Below are 17,500 nucleotides of genomic sequence, written 5' to 3'. Positions count from 1 at the left end.
CGACACACACACACACACACACAGACACACAGATTAGAGCGACACACACACACACACACACAGATTAGAGGACACACAGACACACAGATTAGAGCGACACACACACACACAGACACAGATTAGAGCACACACACACACACACAGACACACAGATTAGAGCGACACACACACACACAGACACACAGATTAGAGCGACACACACACACACAGATTAGAGCGACACACACACACACACACAGATTAGAGCGACACACACACACACACACAGACACACAGATTAGAGCGACACACACACACACACACACAGATTAGAGCGACACACACACACACACACACACACACAGATTAGAGCGACACACACACACACACACACACACACACACACACATTAGACGACACACACACACACACACACACAGATTAGAGCGACACACACACACACACACAGATTAGAGCGAGACACACACACACACACACACACACACACACATCAGAGGAGTTGTGTGTTCACTCACTGCTGGTGTCCGAGGCAGAAGGCCTGGATGTTGTACGGCGACCTGGAGCAGCTCACACGGATCTTCTCGTCTCTGTCACACGTCACGATGAAGCGGTCGTCCACAGAGACACTCTGCACACACACACACACACACACACACACAAACACACACAAACACACACACACACACACAACACACACACACATACACACACACACACACACAGACACACACAAACACACACTGTCATCAGACTGGAGACTCTTGGGCATTCAGAGTTTCAAGCACCACCTCTGACGGTCACTTGGGATTCATAGAACCAACCTCCTCAACCTGTGTGAGGTTCTGTGGGGTTTTCTGAAGTTCTGAGGTGCTCTGTGGGGTTCTGTGAGGTTCTGTGGGTTCTGTGAGGTTCTGTGGTGTTCTGTGAGGTTCTGTGAGGTTCTGTGTGGTTCTGTGTGGTTCTGTGTGGTTCTCTGAGGTTCTGTGATGTTCTCCTCACCAGGTCCAGCACCATGGACAGGTGTCCCAGCTGTAGCTCCGGCTCTTGGTCCGGCTCCTTCACAGATGCGCTGTACACGTCTCCAGATTTATCAGCCACCAGCAGGAAGTCCTCCGCCCGAGTGAAGGCCAGAGCTGTGGAGCGGCGAGCCAGCCACCTGACACAGCAGAGGGTCACGTGAGACACTGAGGAGGACAATCTCAGTCTTGGTGTTTCTCAGCTTCAAACCGTTAATCGTGACCCGTGTATCCAAATACTTATCGAACCCTGGAAAACTGTTTCGTTGCAGCTTTAGTTGTGACGTGGTGTGTCAGGTGACGTACCGGACGCTGAGCACGGTCCAGGTCGGGTCCCTCCGCAGCAGCACCAGGCGTTTGCTGTCGTCGCTCAGAGCCAGCAGATCCCCGGAGCCGGACGCCGCCACGGCCAGGATCCGATCGCTGCCGCCCTCGTGCTCGCCGCCGCTTTCACTGAACACACACAAACACACACAAACACACACACACGCGGAGGACGTCAGACCAGAGGCGACGGCTAAAACTCACACCGGAGCGTGAAAGGACAGGTGCGTGCCGGACTCACCTGTCGCCTTCTGTTTTCTTGGGCCTCTTCTCTGCGGCGCCGCAGTCGAACTCAAACGGAGCTCTGAGGAAACAAAAACAAACCACAGCGGGATTCATGTTTCAGAAGAACAAATATAAAAGTTTAATACACAATTCTACATCAGTTTAATAAACATAAATAAAACTCAGCCCAGTTTAGGAGGCATTTTCAAATCAAATATAACATTTACAGATAATTATAATAATGCTGATTTATTATTAATTACAAAAACTGTTGGTTAATGTTAAAATTCTCCAATCAGAAGCAGAATGAGCCTTATATTTATAATGAAAATATGCAAAACACAAATAACATGGCAAATAGAATGCCGACAAAAAAAGCGTAAACCGTGTTACTGTTACGTTCCACAAAGATGTTCAAAGATAAACATCAATTTAGCTTTTTTATTTAAGCTTTTCGAAATAGTGGATAGGTAGGATTCTAATTAAAACAGGAAAAAACAAAGAGGTACAAGGACATGTACTTTTGAGAATATAAATTTGCCAAATATAACAATAATAATCATTAATTTCATTGCCATTTTTTTAAGAGTCTAAATTCTTTTCATGTAAACCAAAAATGATGTGTTCAAATTTTCATGACATTCCAAAAATGTCTATAATTTATATATTTACAAAAAAGTTCACTTATCGTTTTCAGATATTCTTTACAAAAAGTGCAATAGTTTGAATATATTTTAGCATAAATGGATTAGTAGAGTAAATTCTGTGCAAAAGTTTAAAGGAAACATTGCTCATCTTATTATTTATCATAATTATTTGAGTCACAGTCCGTTTTTTTTTTTCCACAGTGTCAGAGAGAAAAAGTCTACAGTAAAAACAGCAGAGACACACAGATGACATCCTGTTGAAACAGAACACAGATTTTTTGATTGTTTGTCAAGTAGAGTGACCAGATTTACCAAATTAAAAACTGCTACACACCTGGGTTGGGATGGTTTGTGTAAATAAAACTGTGAAAAAATCGTGTAACTTTGTGCATCCTCGACTCATGTGTGGATCAGTTTATAACCGGTTATAATGTGAGACTAAATACAGACGTCTGCTGGATTTTGGCTAAACAAATGCAATTTATGCTCCTCTGGTTTAGACCTGATATAGTTCTGTTTTAGTCCTGTTTTAGACCTGATCTTGACCTGAAATAGAACTGATTTATTCCTGGTTTAGTCCTGATATAGACCTAGTTTAGACTTGTTTTAGACCTGGCATTTAGACCTGGTTTAGACCTGGTTTAAACCTCTTTTAGACCTGGTTTAGACCAGATATAATAGTTTAGACCTGGTTTATACCTGATTTAGACCTGATTTAGACCTGGTTCAGACCTGGTTTAGACCAGATATAATAGTTTAGACCTGGTGTAGACCTGATATAGTTCTATTTTAGTCCTGGTTTAGACCTGGTTTAGACCCGATCTTGTCTTGGTTTAGCTCAGATTGGTCCAAAATAGAGACATTGAGACATTTCTTGTATAAAACTGGGACAAATCACTGGTTTTAGATAAATCCACTGGAACTGTCCAGGGTAAACGGGGACGTCTGGTCACATCTGGTCACGTCTGGTCACGTCTGGTCACGTCTGGTCACGTCTGGTCACTCTGTTCTTACGGACACGAGTCAATCAAACTTTTCCTGCGGCGGTGATGAATGAAGAAACCGACCCAGAGCTGCTCCTTTTTCCCCGTAACCCTCGGTCCCCCCCGGTCCCTCCAGGTCCCCCTCGGTCCCCCGGGTCCTGTCCAGTGTGTGACCGGGTCCGGCTCACCTGTCCTGGGCGCTGTGGACCGCCAGGAGCCGCTGGTCACAGCTGCAGATGAACCAGTCTCCGCAGAACTGCACCGCCGCCATCTTTGTTGTTTACTACACGTGGGAAACTCCTCTTCTTCTTCTACGAGATTTTTATTGGCAAAGAACCAAACGTGCATTACCGCCACCAACCGGTCAGGAGTGTGAACTGAAATGCGACTTAACTAATAACAAATAAATAAATTAAATGAAAATGAAAATAAATAAATAACAAATAAATACATACAACAACAACAACAACAACAACAATAATAATAATAATAATAATAATAATAATAATAATAATACATACATACATAAAAAACAAAAAAACTAATTAATACATAAAATAATAATACTAATACCAAATACCAAAAAAATTAATAAATAATAAATACATAAATACACAAAATAATAATACTACTAATACCAAAAATAAAATAAATACATACACATTCCATACAAAAATTCAAATTCCATACAAAGTACTTTTGTTTTCGTGGCTTTGGGATTTGTGCAATAATGTGGACAATTTATATAAGAAGACAAGAGAGACTAAAATACAACCGATTTGGGTTTGTGACTAGAAAATTTACATATTTTTTGCAGGAATATCTTTCTCAAGGACACCAAAAAGAACATGTTTAACATTAAATTGTAGGTTTGTATCAAGCTTTCCATTCTCAAAAAAAAAAAAAAAAAAGTGAGTATATGAGCCATGGATCTATAATTTAAACTTTTATTTTGTTAAGGTTCTATGGTATGAACGTTCCCAAACACACGGTGGGTTGAGCCTTGAGGAGGTGCTGCCCTCTAGTGTCTAAAAGATGTACGTTCTCCATAAAGAATAATATAATTCTTCTATAATAAAAGTTTTTATTTTAAATCCTTGCTGTTAACTAAATAGTGAGATATTTGCTTTTATCTGTTAATTTTCTGAATAAAAATTCAGTAGTTAATAATAAACGATTTGAATCTGAACTTTCTCTGTTATAACGTCTTTTCCTCGTGTCAAACATCACAACAAACCCGGAGTTGAGTTTTGTTTAACACACAACATGAGTTCCACCTTGTGATGTCACGTGGTAATAACAGAGGACTTGCTCCACTGTGTTTCTAAATTCCACACACCTGCACTAGAATCATTTGGATCGTTTCAGTCCTGGAGTCGCCGATCTTGACTGAATTGACGGTAAAAGGAGCAGTTCACTTGAAAACTACCACTTATAATAATAATAATAATAATAATAATAATAATAATAATAATAATAATAATATAATAATAATGAAAATAAATAAATACACAAATGAATAGATAAATTAATAAAATATAAAATTAAATTCAATAAAATACCAATAAAAGGTTACTCAAACATGTGTAAATGAAACAAACACAACTCAGGTCTGTTTTTTGAAGAGGGAACATGGTTTAAAGAGTCAGTTTTGAACAGTATTGGACATTTTTATTTTATGATTTATTAAATGAAGTCTGCGTTTCAAAATGTGTGTGATCCATTTTATTGTTTTATTATTATTTTTACTTATTTATTTATTTCACTGTTACCGTTTTTATTTTTATTTATTATTATTATTATTATTATTATTATTATTATTATTTATTATTTATTTATTATTTATTTATTTATTTATTTATTTATTTTTTATGTTTTACTTTTTTTATTTATTATTTTTTTTCTTCTTCTTCTTTTTTATTTTATTTTATTTTTTTATTATAATAATAATAATCATCTTGGAAACAGCCTTGGTTATAAAATGTGCTGGATTGGGACAAAACAAATCAAAACATCCATCTTCCATGTTCGGTGTTTTCCGTGCGTGACGTAGAGCAGTGTTCGGACATCCTCGGCTGTTGTGGTACACACCCCCTTCAGAAAGTACAGAAAGTACAAAATGTACACAGCAGCTTCTGTGCGCTTTACAAGTTAAATAAAAGAGGTTTTCCCCGGACCCGCGCGTAAATGAGCCGGTACACAGCGCGTGAGAGTCCGCGCGCGGTCACAGAACGATATTAAACGTTTCCAATGTCTATTACATGACGACACATGTGCGCGTCTTTGTCATGCAGGGGGCGTGTACGCGTGTTACATAAAAGGGACTAAAGTGTGCGCAGACATGTCCATGGCGCCGTGATCCTCCGCACATCCACGGAACCGAGCCAAAAGAAGCGAGGACAGGACACAACCCGCGGTGCACAGGACAGCTCCGGTAAGTCCACCGCAGCCGCACGTGTCTGCGGCTCCTGCGGCTCCGCGCGGCTCCACATCCCGACAGGAGCAACCTGATGCCCCGTCCCGTCCCGGGCTCTCCCCGCTGAAACACACTCCGGAGAGAGCCCTGTCCGGGTGTTTGTGTGTGTGATTCAGTGTGTTTCAGTGTGTTTCAGTGTGTGTGAGTGTGTTGGGTTTGTGTGTTGGGTTTGTGTGTGATTTGTGTTGCTGCAGATGTTGATTGTGTGTCACTTTTCTCCCAGATTATGGCTGCCCTGCTGAGGATCGGATGTCTGGGCTGCATCAAGGTAAAAGTGACCCCGTGAACCTCATCTTTTCATGATTATTTTGCATGTTGGGCTCAGTTGTTGGAGTTCAGACTCTGAGCTCAGAGTGTTTGAGGGCTGGAGTCCTGCCCCTCCTGCAGCTCGGTGGTATGTGTCAACACTTCTATAGGCTCCGGCCTATAGGCCCCGTGAAGAGCATGTCCTTGAGCCTGAGGCCTGTGACTCTCAAACTATTAGAAAGAAAAAGAAAACTCTTTAACAAAAGTTAAACTCCACACAGCTGCACGTGCGCTCTGAGCTCAGAGCTGGACAGGTGAGAAAAACCTGCCTCTAATGTCTGACTTTTCCACATGAGCAGAAGTGACACAAGAACAGGGAGTTTGTTCAGAGTCTCAACATGGAGCCCAGAACAGTGTGTGTCTAAAACCTTTATACTCAGGGAGGAGAGCAGAGAATGTGTGATTAGAGTCTGTTTAAATCAACTGGACTAAAGACTAAAGACTAAAGACTAAAGACTAAAGACAGTCTGAGGAGCTGCTTTCCTGCTCTGTAAATATTATGTAAATACTCAGTAGTTGTTCAGTAGTTACAGAGGAGTGCACTAGAGTCTTTTTTTACCCCCTGTCATGTGTGCACGTGTGTGTGTGTGTGTGTGTGTGCATGTGCGTGTGTGTGTGTGTGTGTGTGTGCATGTGTGTGCATGTGTGTGCATGTGTGTGCATGTGTGTGTGCATGTGTGTGTGTGTGTGTGCATGTGTGTGTGTGCATGTGTGTGTGTGTGCATGTGTGTGTGCATGTGTGTGTGTGTGTGTGCATGTGTGTGTGTGTGTGCATGTGTGTGCATGTGTGTGTGTGTGCACGTGTGTGTGCGTGAGGGGTGAATGTGACACTCCTGGTTGTGTGTGGTGGAACATGTGAATGAGTTGTGTCCTGTGCTTCTGTTCTGTTCTCAGTCTGTTCGGGCTCAGGGTCCGTTGACCCTTCGGGCTCCTGCAGCCGTCGCCTTCAGCTCCAAGTCTGGAGGCTCCAAGAAAATCAAGAAAACCAGTGAGTCCTGAGTTTGTTTGTTCTGTTAGAATCACAGATTTATAAATAATCCTCATCAGAACATGACGACCTGAAACGTCACGTGACGATGTTTCTGTTTCTGTTCAGACAAAGATCCGTCTAAAACGTACTTCGACATCGAGAAGCTCGTCCAACATAAATCTTATGAAGCTCCTAAAGCGTCTCACGTGGCGGCGTCAGCGGCGGCGACCGAGGCCGTCAAACCCATCCTCCAGTCTGTGGCCGCCGCCGCACCTGCCGCCGAGGCAGCACCTGTCATAGAAGCAGCGCCTGTCGCAGAAGCAGCGCCTGTCGCAGAAAGCAGCGCCTGTCGCAGAAGCAGCGCCTGTCGCAGAAACAGCACCGCCGCAGAAGCTGCACCCGCCGCAGAAGAAGCTGCACCCGCCGCAGAAGCTGCACCGCCGCAGAAGCTGCACCCGCCGCAGAAGCTGCACCCGCCGCAGAAGCTGCACCCGCCGCAGAAGCTGCACCCGCCGCAGAAGCAGCTCCTGCTGCTGAGACGGCACCTGTCGTAGAAGCAGTACCTGAACCTGTCACAGAAGCTGCACCTGCTGCTGAGGCAGCCCCTGTCATAGAAGCCACACCTGCCGCCGAGGCAGCACCTGCACCTGTCGCCGAGGCGGCGGCTGCACCTGTGGCAGACGCGGCGGCTGCACCTGTGGCAGAGGCGGCGGCTGCACCTGTGGCAGAGGCGGCGGCTGCACCTGTGGCAGAGGCGGTCGTAGAGGAGGTGGTGGTTGAACCTCCTCAGGTCCCTGAGCCGGCGGTGGAACCGGCCCCGGTGCTGGAGGCGTCGGAGGTGGTGGTGGAGGCGGCGGAGGCCGTGGTGGAGAGCGTCTCTGAGGTGGTGGTGGAGGCGGCTCCCGTGGTGGAGGCCGTGGCCGAGCTGGTGGTGGAGGCCGCCCCGGTTTTAGAGGTCGCCGCTGCCGCCGCGGTCCCCGGGGTCCAGGCCGTAGCTCAGGCCGTCTCGAAGGCCGCGCCTGTGCTGGACGATGTGGTCGAGACTGTGGCCGAATCATTAGTTGAAACTAAAGCTGAGGCAGCTCCTGAAGCAGCTGAAGCAGCAGCAGAGGCAGCTGCAGAGGCCGCCCCGGCAGAACCTGAAGCTGCTCCAGCGGAGGCCGCCCCAGCAGAAGCTGTAGCTGCCCCAGTGGAAGCAGAGGCCGCCCCGGTGGAGGCCGCCGCAGAAGAGGCTGCCCCGGCAGAGGCAGAAGCCGCCCCAGCAGAAGCTGAGCCCGCCCCGGTGGAGGCCGCCGCAGAAGAGGCTGCTCCAGCAGAAGCTGAGGCCGCCCCGGCAGAAGCAGAGGTGGTGGTGGACGTGGCTCCTGCTGTAGATGCCGCTGAAGAGCTGGTGGACTCTGCACCAGTCGTGTCTGAAGAACCTGCAGAGGAGATTCCAGTGGAACCGTTTGAGGGTGAGTCTTTAGACCCACAGCAGCTCAAGTGTCACTTTGGGCTGAAGCTTCAGTAAACTCTGGTATCGGCTCCACAGAGACTTTTCACGGCTCAGAGCCGAGATGAAAAGACACAAAAGGGACCAGAGTCTCTTCTGTCCTACAAAGAAAAACACAGTCACTCTGTGTTTTGTTAAATTTGAGTTAAGGCCAAAACACCAGTTTTATCTGGTGATGGTTTTAAATAGTGAAATTTGCAATAATGACAGTTTTTTCACTGATTCAAAGGAACAGTGTCTAATGTCCTAATGTTCTAACTGATCCGTTCACACAGATGCTGCACTTTTCTCTTCTCTTCTGTTGTTTCTTGGAGAGTTTAAGATTCTCTCAGATCTTGCTGTAGGTTTTTAGGTCTAATTCAGAAATGGGACAAAATACAGACTTGAAACTTTTACTCTTTCTTATTCAACACACAAACTAAAATACTACTACAAATAATAATAATAATGTTTTTGGCAGGAAAAGATCTCCCCAAATCTGTTTTCTCAGCGCGCCTCTTTCTGTACTTTAACTGTTCACTCAAAGGTCAAAGGTGACTGATAAATATTAACTCTTCTTAAGGTAAAACATAAACCTCCAGCAGCTGAACGCTCGTTTTCTCACTTTAACCCTGAGTGCAGATTCTGGGTTTGTCCTGTGGGGGGCAGCGTGGACAGAGAACAGGAGGGGACCCAGCACCAGACCTTGGGGTACGACGGCGGTTTACTCTGAAATACACGAGGTCCGGTCTTCTCTGAGGCCTCTGTTCTGCTCGTACAGGTTTTTGTTTTCCACTCTGGGTCCTGCAGTAACACGTCGCCCGTCTAACGCTGCATTTGACCCGAGTGAATCAAAATGAGTGAAGTAAACTGATCTTCTCATCAATTTTGTCAATCAGTTTTGTTAAGTAAAAGTACAGATACAAAGGTAAAAAGTTTATCAAGTAAAAGTATCACAACTTCACCGTCAAATGCTTTTTTTTTTCTCCATGTGGATGTTGTTGTTTTGTCTGAAATGTTCCACATACGGCTTTAAACCTTTCTGTCTTCATGAAGACTAAAAATCCGTGTATCATTCGTTCATTCGTTTTTTCAATATAAAACCAAAAATAAGAAAATGGAAAAACAACAGTTTTCTTCATTATTTGTCTCTAAAACCAAAATGAAAAAACAGATAATGATTCGTTTTTTCAGTTTTTTGATTTTGTGTTTAAATAAAAAATGGAAAAAACAGATAACGGACGTTTCCCGTTTACGTGACTTCAGTGACTGCGATGCCGAACTGAACCAGGACTGATCCAGGTCCGGGACTAGATCAGGACCAGAGCGGGAATGAGACCAGACCAGGACTGAGACCGAAACTAGGACCAGATCGGGACTAGATCAGGACCAGATCGGGACTAGATCAGGACCAGACCGGGACTAGATCGGGACTGAGACTGAGACCAAGACCAGACCGGGACTGAGACCGGGACCAGACAGGGACCAGACTGAGACCAGGACCAAACCGGGACCGAGACCGGGGACCAGACCGGGACTGAGATTGAGACCGAGACCAGACCGGACTGAGACTGAGACCAAGACCAGACCGGGACTGAGACCGGGACCAGACAGGGACCAGACCGAGACCAGGACCAGACCGGGACCAGACCGGGACTGAGATTGAGACCGAGACCAGACCGGGACTGAGACTGAGACCGGACCAGGACTGAGACCAAGACAAGACCGGGACTGAGACCGAGACCGGGACCGAGACTGGGACCGGACCGGGACTGAGACCAGACCGGGACTAGACCGGGACTAGACCGGACTAGACCGGACTAGACCGGGACTAGACCGGGACTAGACCGGGACCAGACCTGTTTCTCTACAGCAAATCAAGTAATCCAAAGTATTCAGATTACATTACTCACTGTAAGTAATTTAATGGATTACAATACAAACTACATTTTGGGGTGTGTAATCTGTAATCTGTAGGGGATTACATTTTAAAAGTAAACTTCCCAACACTGAGTACAGATTCCTAAAAATGAAGAAAAGTCTGTGTGTTTTCCAGTTGGCAGGTGCGGTGGCAGAGTGGTTAGTCCGGTTTGGGTTTATAAATGTCGACTGACGCTTCTCTTTTGTCTCCTCAGCTCCGATCGATCCAGTTCAGAAGCTCTTCCTGGACGCAATCCGAAGTTATTCCTCCCAAAGCCAGTAAGTCTGAGTCTGCAGGACCAGGGTTCTGACAGAAGCTCACAGCAGGGGGCGCTGACGATGCAGAAGCTTCAGTTTCTCAGTTGAATGTTCAGAGTTTGGACCTGAGGGAGTTCCAGCTGAATTAACCCGGCTGAAGAAATGTAAACGTTGCCTGTAATTTATGAAATCATTTGTTCTGATAAAACTCAAGATTAGGAATGATCCAGGTTTCTGTTCTGATACAATCACAATACTGTGTCTTTAAGTATCTGTCCATATCCGATTTTAACCGATACCAGCGCCAGATGGCATGAGGTTCTCTCAAAATACACTAAACTTCTTGCAAAACTGATCTGGTCGTGTCATGGGCCGACGTCAGTCCAACTAGACCAGGAGAGTCAAACTCATTTTGTTCCAGGGTCGTGTCCAACCGACTTTGATCCTAAAGTGTCTGGATCAGAAAACTCATGTCATATAAACCCCAAAAATAACAATAACTTCAAATATTTGTGCAGAGAAACACAAATCTATTACAGAAATCTTTTTTAATTGATGAACTCTTTCTTTTACTAAATATTATAATATTATGAACAACCTGAAACTTTAAGAAAAATACAATTTCAACACAATGTTTTAACATGAACTTGTCTGTAAACAGGAATAAGTCCATTTTTGTTGTAAAATCCTGCACTCGGCTCCACTTTTCTCATGTTGGACATTTTTCTGATGAGGGCGTCACGGTCAACAGTCAAAACGATCGTCCTTTAAGAGCGTTTGGAAAGAGACAAGTCTTCATTTGTGCTGCTCTGGTGGGAGGGGCCACGTACAGAGACACTGGAGACGCTGCTGTGATAAACACCACAGAAAATTAACAAGATTTTAATAGAAAATATCATTAAAATATTTTAGTAGAAAATCAGCCCAGCTCCAGATTAAAGGTCTTGGGGGCCGGATCCGGCCCCCGGGCCGTATGTTTGACACCCCTGAACTAGGATATCAACGAACCAATATCCGATACTGCACATTTTCTTGGATCGGCAGTGATATCCGATATTAGTATCAGTATCAGTGCGTCCCAACTCAAGCTGTTCAGACGTTCATTTCTGAAAAAGCTGAAATCTCAGTCGATGTAAATATGTTCATGTCCAATCAGAACCTCCCCCCCCAGACACTGAGCCCAGTTAAACAAAGACGATTTAACGAGTTTTCAGTGTAAACCTCAAATTCTGAATTATTTCCGTGTAAATTCAAAGGAGAATATTTGAATTCAGAACTGATTTAGAATTTAAAAACCCTCGTGTAAACGTGTCCAGTGTCATAAATGTAAATAGTTGTGTTTCTTCTCAGGGCCGGCGGGGGTCTGGTGGAGGCGGGGGCCGACTATGACAAAGCCTTGGCCGAGGAGATCGCGAAACTCCAGAGGCTCTACGGAGGAGGAGACCTCACCGCCTTCCCCACGTTCAAGTTCTCAGGTCAGTCCACAATGGGGCGCTTTTCAAAAAAATACCTTTACCAGACCAAGGACTGAGGCCGGGGACTGAGGCCGAGGACTGAGACCGAGGACTGAGGCCGGGGACTGAGACCGGGGACTGAGACCGGGGACTGAGGCCGGGGACTGAGGCCGGGACTGAGGGGGACTGAGGCGGGGACTGGGGACTGAGGCCGGGGACTGACTGAGGCCGGGACTGATGAGCCGGGGACTGAGGCCGGGACTGAACTGAGGCCGGGGACTGAGTGAGGCCTTAGGCCGGGGACCTGTTTTAGTCCCAGTTTAGTCCTGTTTTAGACCTGTTTTAGTTCCGGTCTAGTCCCGGTTCAGTCCCGGTTCAGTCCTGTTTCATGTGTTGTGGTCTGTGATGTTCTGTCGGTGATCCTGAACGGCGTTAAATGGTTCCGCATCATTTTGAGTAAAAAAAAACAAAAACATTACTGATTTTTACTGGACTGACGGTTTTATTTTTGTATGAAAGTGTTTTTGTTTTTTTTTTGTTAATAAACTCTATACGACCCACTTAAAAAATCCCCTCTACACCGCTGACAAACACTGACAAAAACTTTTAAAACAGTCACAAAACTAAAACACAAAATGGATTCAATTAAAGACTCCAGCTCTTTCTGTTTAATTTGAAAATAAAAAAACCCGAGCGTCAGACCGAGCAGTGCCTATGTACTATTTTTATTTTATGTTGTTTTTTTTCTTGTTTGTGTTGCAGAACCGAAGTTTGACTGAGGACTTCGGTGTGGTCGGGAGCGTCTCGCCGTCGGGAGCGTCTCGCTGTCGGGAGCGTCTCGCCGTCGGGAGCGTCTCGTCGTCAGCTCGTGCTCCTGCCTCATGTACAGTGCTGTGTGTCTGTGTGGAGACCAGAAGGGGGCGCTGCTGCTTTCTTTCACTGTAGGACTAATCTTGAATAAAAGTGTCTGAGAGAAGAATCTGTGTGGTTCATCTGTAAAGTGACATAAACACGGAGACAAACAAAACACACTTTAAATCAGCGTTTACCAAAACATTTCTTGGGACGCGTATTTTAAAAGACACAAACGTTCACAACCCAAATACCACCAGGTCTAAACTAGAGCCCGACCGATATATCGGTTGGCCGATATTATCGGCGGATATGTGCAACTTTAGGCATATCAACTATCGGCCGATATGCTTGCTGATAGGGGCCGATATTTCACGTGGGCATATTATACCTCGTTATAAAGCTTAGACTCTCTACATTCTGTTCATTTAATCCAATTTACAGACAGATAAATGTCCTAATATGTGGCTCCACATCAGTATTTATCTACGGAGTCATTTGTGTGTGTGTGTCCTACTGTCCCTGAACACACCACAGAGTCGCGTCACTCACGTGTGTTTGTTTACACCTGCAGACACAGATCCAAACACTGAGATTATTTTCTTTTTACGGACCATCGGTTTGAGTCTGGATTAAAAGGACATTTATTAGTGCAGATGTGAGGAGGAGCCTGTGTGAGCGGTGTGTTGGAAATATGTCGACTCTGAAGCTAGTTTTTGTCATTTGTTATGGGTTAGCTGCTGTAGCTCCCGCACATAAACAGGCTGTTTTCTATTGGTCTGTTCTAAAGTGACTGTATTGGCCGTATATTTGCTACTGGACCTGCACTGATGTAAATGAGCTGTGAACAGACGTGTGAATTATGACATTTGCGCATATAATTAATTACCGCGGTGCGCACGTATTTACGGCTAAAGGCTAATAGCGCTACTTTCTTCACTAGTTATGGGTCCGTCGCGAACGAAATGATTCTTGGAATCGGCTCTTTGAAGGGAACGACGGGAGCCTGATCCTTATTGGGAGCCGTGTTTTCTCTTTCTCTCACTTTTTTTCTCTTCACGCCGCGTGATTCGTGGTTTGACAGCGGCAGCGGCTAAAAACGAAACTTTGAGAAATTTGCGTGTACGTAGGATTAAAAAAAAAAAAACTAAACATGAGCGTATTTGACTGTAGTTTAGCATAAAATAAATAAGTCCCGGTTTAGTCCTTTTTCAGTCCTGGTTCAGTCCTGGTTCAGTCCTGCTTTAGTCCTGTTTGCAACAAAACAATCTGAAGAGCCACTTGGGAGCCAAAAGAACCAGCAGCTTTTAGTGAGCCGAGCCAAAAGAGCCGGTTCTCTAAAAAGAACTGGAATCCCCATCACTAGTGTCTAAATGTGATGCAAAATGCCATTAAGTCAAACCTACTGTCTGTTTCAAATATTTGATTAAACGGACAAGAGGCAGAGACAGAATAATCAATCAAAGCTCACGTCTCTAGTCCTGGTCTAGTCCTCTAGTCCCGGTCTAGTCAGGTCTAGTCTCGGAGTCTCGGTCTAGTCCTTGTCCTAGTCTGGTCTAGTCTCAGTCCTTGTTTAGTCCTAGTCCTGGTCTAAGTCCTCAGTCCTCTAGTCGAGTCCTGATAACCTAAGTTGATTTTTAAACAATTCACGCGCTGTGACGCGAAAAACGCTGAAGACGCGCGCGCTGACGCCGTTTACGCCGTAAACGTGACGATAGACTTTTACGACGCAACGGGCTCAATAAAGTGCAATTGCAAACATATATCAGGTGTTCATATCGTCCTAGGGGGCCACACTGCAAAATCCATATCGGTCAGGCTCTAGTCTAAACCAGGACTAAACTAGATCTAAACCAGGACTAAAACCAGGTCTAAACCAGGTCTAAACCAGGACTAAACCAGAACTAAACTAGATTTAAACCAGGTCTAAACTAGATCTAAACCAAGTCTAAACCAGGTCTAAACCAGGACTAAAACCAAGACTAAACCAGGACTGAACCAGGATTAAACCAGGTCTAAACTAGATCTAAACCAAGTCTAAACCAGGACTAAATAAAACTAAACTAGGGACTAAACCAGGACTCTAAACCAGGTCTAAAACCAGGTCTAAACCAGGACTTAAACTAAACCAGGACTAAACAGGACTAAAATCAAGACTAAACCAGGACTGAACCAGGACTGAATAAGGACTAAACTAGGTCTAAATTAGGACTGAACCAAGTCTAAACCAGGTCTAAACCAGATCTAAAACTAGGTCTAAACTAGATCTAAACCAGGACTAAAACCAGGTCTAAACCAGGACTAAAATCAAGACTAAACCAGGACTGAACCAGGACTAAACCAGGACTGAATAAGGACTAAACTAGGTCTAAATTAGGACTGAACTGAGGACTAAACCAGGACTAAACCAGGTCTAAACCAGGACTAAACCTAGGACTAATCTAAACCAGGACTGGAAACTAGAAAACTCAGAAAAACTGATCTAAGGACTAAAACTCTAAACCAGGACTGTCAGCTGCTTTTCGCCCCGTGGATTGTGGAGTTCTGTGTCGGTCCTTTCGCCCGCGGTCACCTGACGGTCTACGTGGGCGTCTCCGGCGTTTCACCGCTGCTGATATCGCCGTGATTTTAGCGAATTTGCATGAAGAAAAACAAAAAACCCACCACTTCAATCCAGGTTAAAAAAGCTTTGTTACTGACATTTGTACACAGTAAAATATTGTTAAAATAATGTTTTTCCCTGTAACGTCACATTACTGCGTTACAGCAAAAAGCAACACATTACAGTAACTCGTTCCTTTTATAACACATTACTCCAAACTAGGGACGGGCATGGTGGAACAAGGTGAGAGGAGGAGCCAGGTGAGGGGATGGGTCAGGTGAGGGGAGGGGTTAGGTGAGACAAGGAGCCTGGTGAGAGGAGGAACAAGGTGAGGGGAGGAGCCAGGTGAGGGGAGGAGTCAGGTGAGGGGAGGAACAAGGTGAGAGGAGGAACAAGGTGAGAGGAGGAGCCAGGTGAGGGGAGGAGTCAGGTGAGAGGAGGAACAAGGTGAGGGGAGGAGCCAGGTGAGGGGAGGAGTCAGGTGAGAGGAGGAACAAGGTGAGGGGAGGGGCCAGGTGAGGGGAGGGGTCAGGTGTGGGGATGAGTCAGGTGAGGGGTCAGGTGAGGGGAGGAGCCAGGTGAGAGGAGGAGCCAGGTGAGGGGAGGAGCCAGGTGAGAGGAGGAGCCAGGTGAGAGGAGGAGCCAGGTGAGGGGAGGAGCCAGGTGAGGGGAGGAGCCAGGTGAGAGGAAGAGCCAGGTGAGAGGAGGAGCCAGGTGAGGGGAGGAGCCAGGGGAGGAGCCAGGTGAGGGGAGGAGCCAGGTGAGAGGAGGAGCCAGGTGAGAGGAGGAGCCAGGTGAGGGGAGGAGTCAGGTGAGGGAAGGAGCCAGTGAGAGGAGAGCCAGGAGGGAGGAGCCAGGTGAGGGAGGAGCCAGGTGAGGGAGGAGAGGGAGGAGTCAGGTGAGAGGAGGAGCCAGGTGAGGGGAGAAGTCAGGTTTCACATCTGACAAAATCAAATACTAAACTGACAGTAGCTTTAAAATGTTTAAAAAGTAGAAGTATCACAAATAATTAAGCTAAAAATATTTTTGATAAACAGCTGCTGGCATCTTCTAACCAGATTTGAGAGACCTCAGTGTATTTCTATAAAAGTAGCATGAGCATTATTAAGAGCAGGAGCAGTTGTCATCGCCGTAAAACAGATTTCTACTCAAACGGTGATCTTCTGTAAAAACGCCCCTGAGGAGGTTGAACAGCTCCAGGTTCTCTTCAGAAAATCTGGCGAGGGGCGTGCATCTCATCATGGTGTGGTCCAGAGTGTAGCAGTACTGAGCCTGCAGCAAGAGCCTGTCCAGCTCCAGCAAAGGCTTGTCACGACCCAGACAGGCCGCCAGGTGGAGCCGCGCCTTCAGCCTGGTGAAGAGCAGAGCCAGAGACAGCGCCAGGGTCACCACGGTGAAGGGCATCTTGAGTTCTGCACACAGGAAAAGGTTTAACATTACAGATTTTGAAAGAAGAGAAAACATGCAGATGTTGAAATGTTTCAATAAATATTTAGTTTGGCCCACGACTTAGTCCCAGTTTTTAATTTTGGCCTCTGTCAGTTTGAGTTTGACTCTCCTGCAATAGACACATCAAGAATGTCGGACTTCCGGTCATTGCACAATTCATACTGGGAAGGATTTTCCGAAAAAGTGAGTTTTCCCAGTGGCATGTGTCTACTGACAAATTCGAACTTTTCAAGTCTTTTAAACCATATCACTTTTGTTTCTGGTTCTGATTAGGGACGGGCATTCGATGAAATTTTCTTAATCGATCGTCGAGAGAATTAATGATCGATTATCGATTAATCATTAACGTTTTTATATTAAAATGATCATCATTATTATTACTATCTGCACTAATCTGTATAAATAAATTCAACTTTACCACATCAGCCCGTTTATTATAATGTGTTTAATTCAGTTTTGTTCAACTCTTACAGAAACAAAACTTAAAACCTCATCGCTAATTTACATAAACTAAGTGAAGATAAAACTCCAGCTCTTGTGTCGCTGA

The 17,500-nt window shown here is 45.3% G+C and overlaps 3 protein-coding genes across 5 annotated transcripts in view; 1 reads left to right on the top strand and 2 right to left on the bottom strand.

Moving 5' to 3' along the window:
- wdr4 (WD repeat domain 4) overlaps window positions 1–3,490 on the bottom strand; it is an 18,938-nt gene extending 15,448 nt beyond the window's left edge. The window contains exons 1-5 of the mRNA XM_055150700.1: window positions 3,384–3,490; window positions 1,582–1,644; window positions 1,323–1,469; window positions 1,000–1,156; window positions 516–628 (exon numbers count right to left, since the gene is read on the bottom strand). Of these exons, the coding sequence (XP_055006675.1) occupies window positions 516–628; window positions 1,000–1,156; window positions 1,323–1,469; window positions 1,582–1,644; window positions 3,384–3,466 (563 nt within the window). The 5' untranslated portion in view covers window positions 3,467–3,490. The remainder of the gene's footprint in view (window positions 1–515; window positions 629–999; window positions 1,157–1,322; window positions 1,470–1,581; window positions 1,645–3,383) is intronic.
- Window positions 3,491–5,313: 1,823 nt separating this feature from the next.
- LOC110174964 (calphotin-like) lies at window positions 5,314–13,043 on the top strand. The gene is made up of 9 exons (XM_055150684.1): window positions 5,314–5,629; window positions 5,895–5,939; window positions 6,872–6,965; window positions 7,074–7,333; window positions 7,375–7,618; window positions 7,667–8,401; window positions 10,554–10,617; window positions 11,947–12,071; window positions 12,813–13,043. The coding sequence occupies exons 2-9, from the start codon at window positions 5,898–5,900 to the stop codon at window positions 12,827–12,829; spliced, it is 1,581 nt and encodes a 526-aa protein (XP_055006659.1). The 5' UTR covers window positions 5,314–5,629; window positions 5,895–5,897; the 3' UTR covers window positions 12,830–13,043.
- A 3,359-nt stretch (window positions 13,044–16,402) lies between these two features.
- Window positions 16,403–17,500, bottom strand: part of LOC110174983 (uncharacterized) — an 18,525-nt gene continuing 17,427 nt past the window's right edge. For all 3 annotated transcript variants that reach the window (XM_055148861.1, XM_055148868.1, XM_055148873.1), the window contains one exon: window positions 16,403–16,916. In XM_055148861.1, the coding sequence (XP_055004836.1) occupies window positions 16,609–16,916 (308 nt within the window). In that variant the 3' untranslated portion in view covers window positions 16,403–16,608. The remainder of the gene's footprint in view (window positions 16,917–17,500) is intronic.

The sequence above is a fragment of the Boleophthalmus pectinirostris genome, unplaced genomic scaffold (genome assembly GCF_026225935.1).
Source record: "Boleophthalmus pectinirostris isolate CB_2022bp ecotype Guang Dong unplaced genomic scaffold, ASM2622593v1 HiC_scaffold_1, whole genome shotgun sequence".
Lineage (NCBI taxonomy): Eukaryota > Metazoa > Chordata > Actinopteri > Gobiiformes > Gobiidae > Boleophthalmus > Boleophthalmus pectinirostris.
Note: the sequence above shows the minus strand (reverse complement) of the source record. Positions and strands in the feature narration are given on the sequence as shown.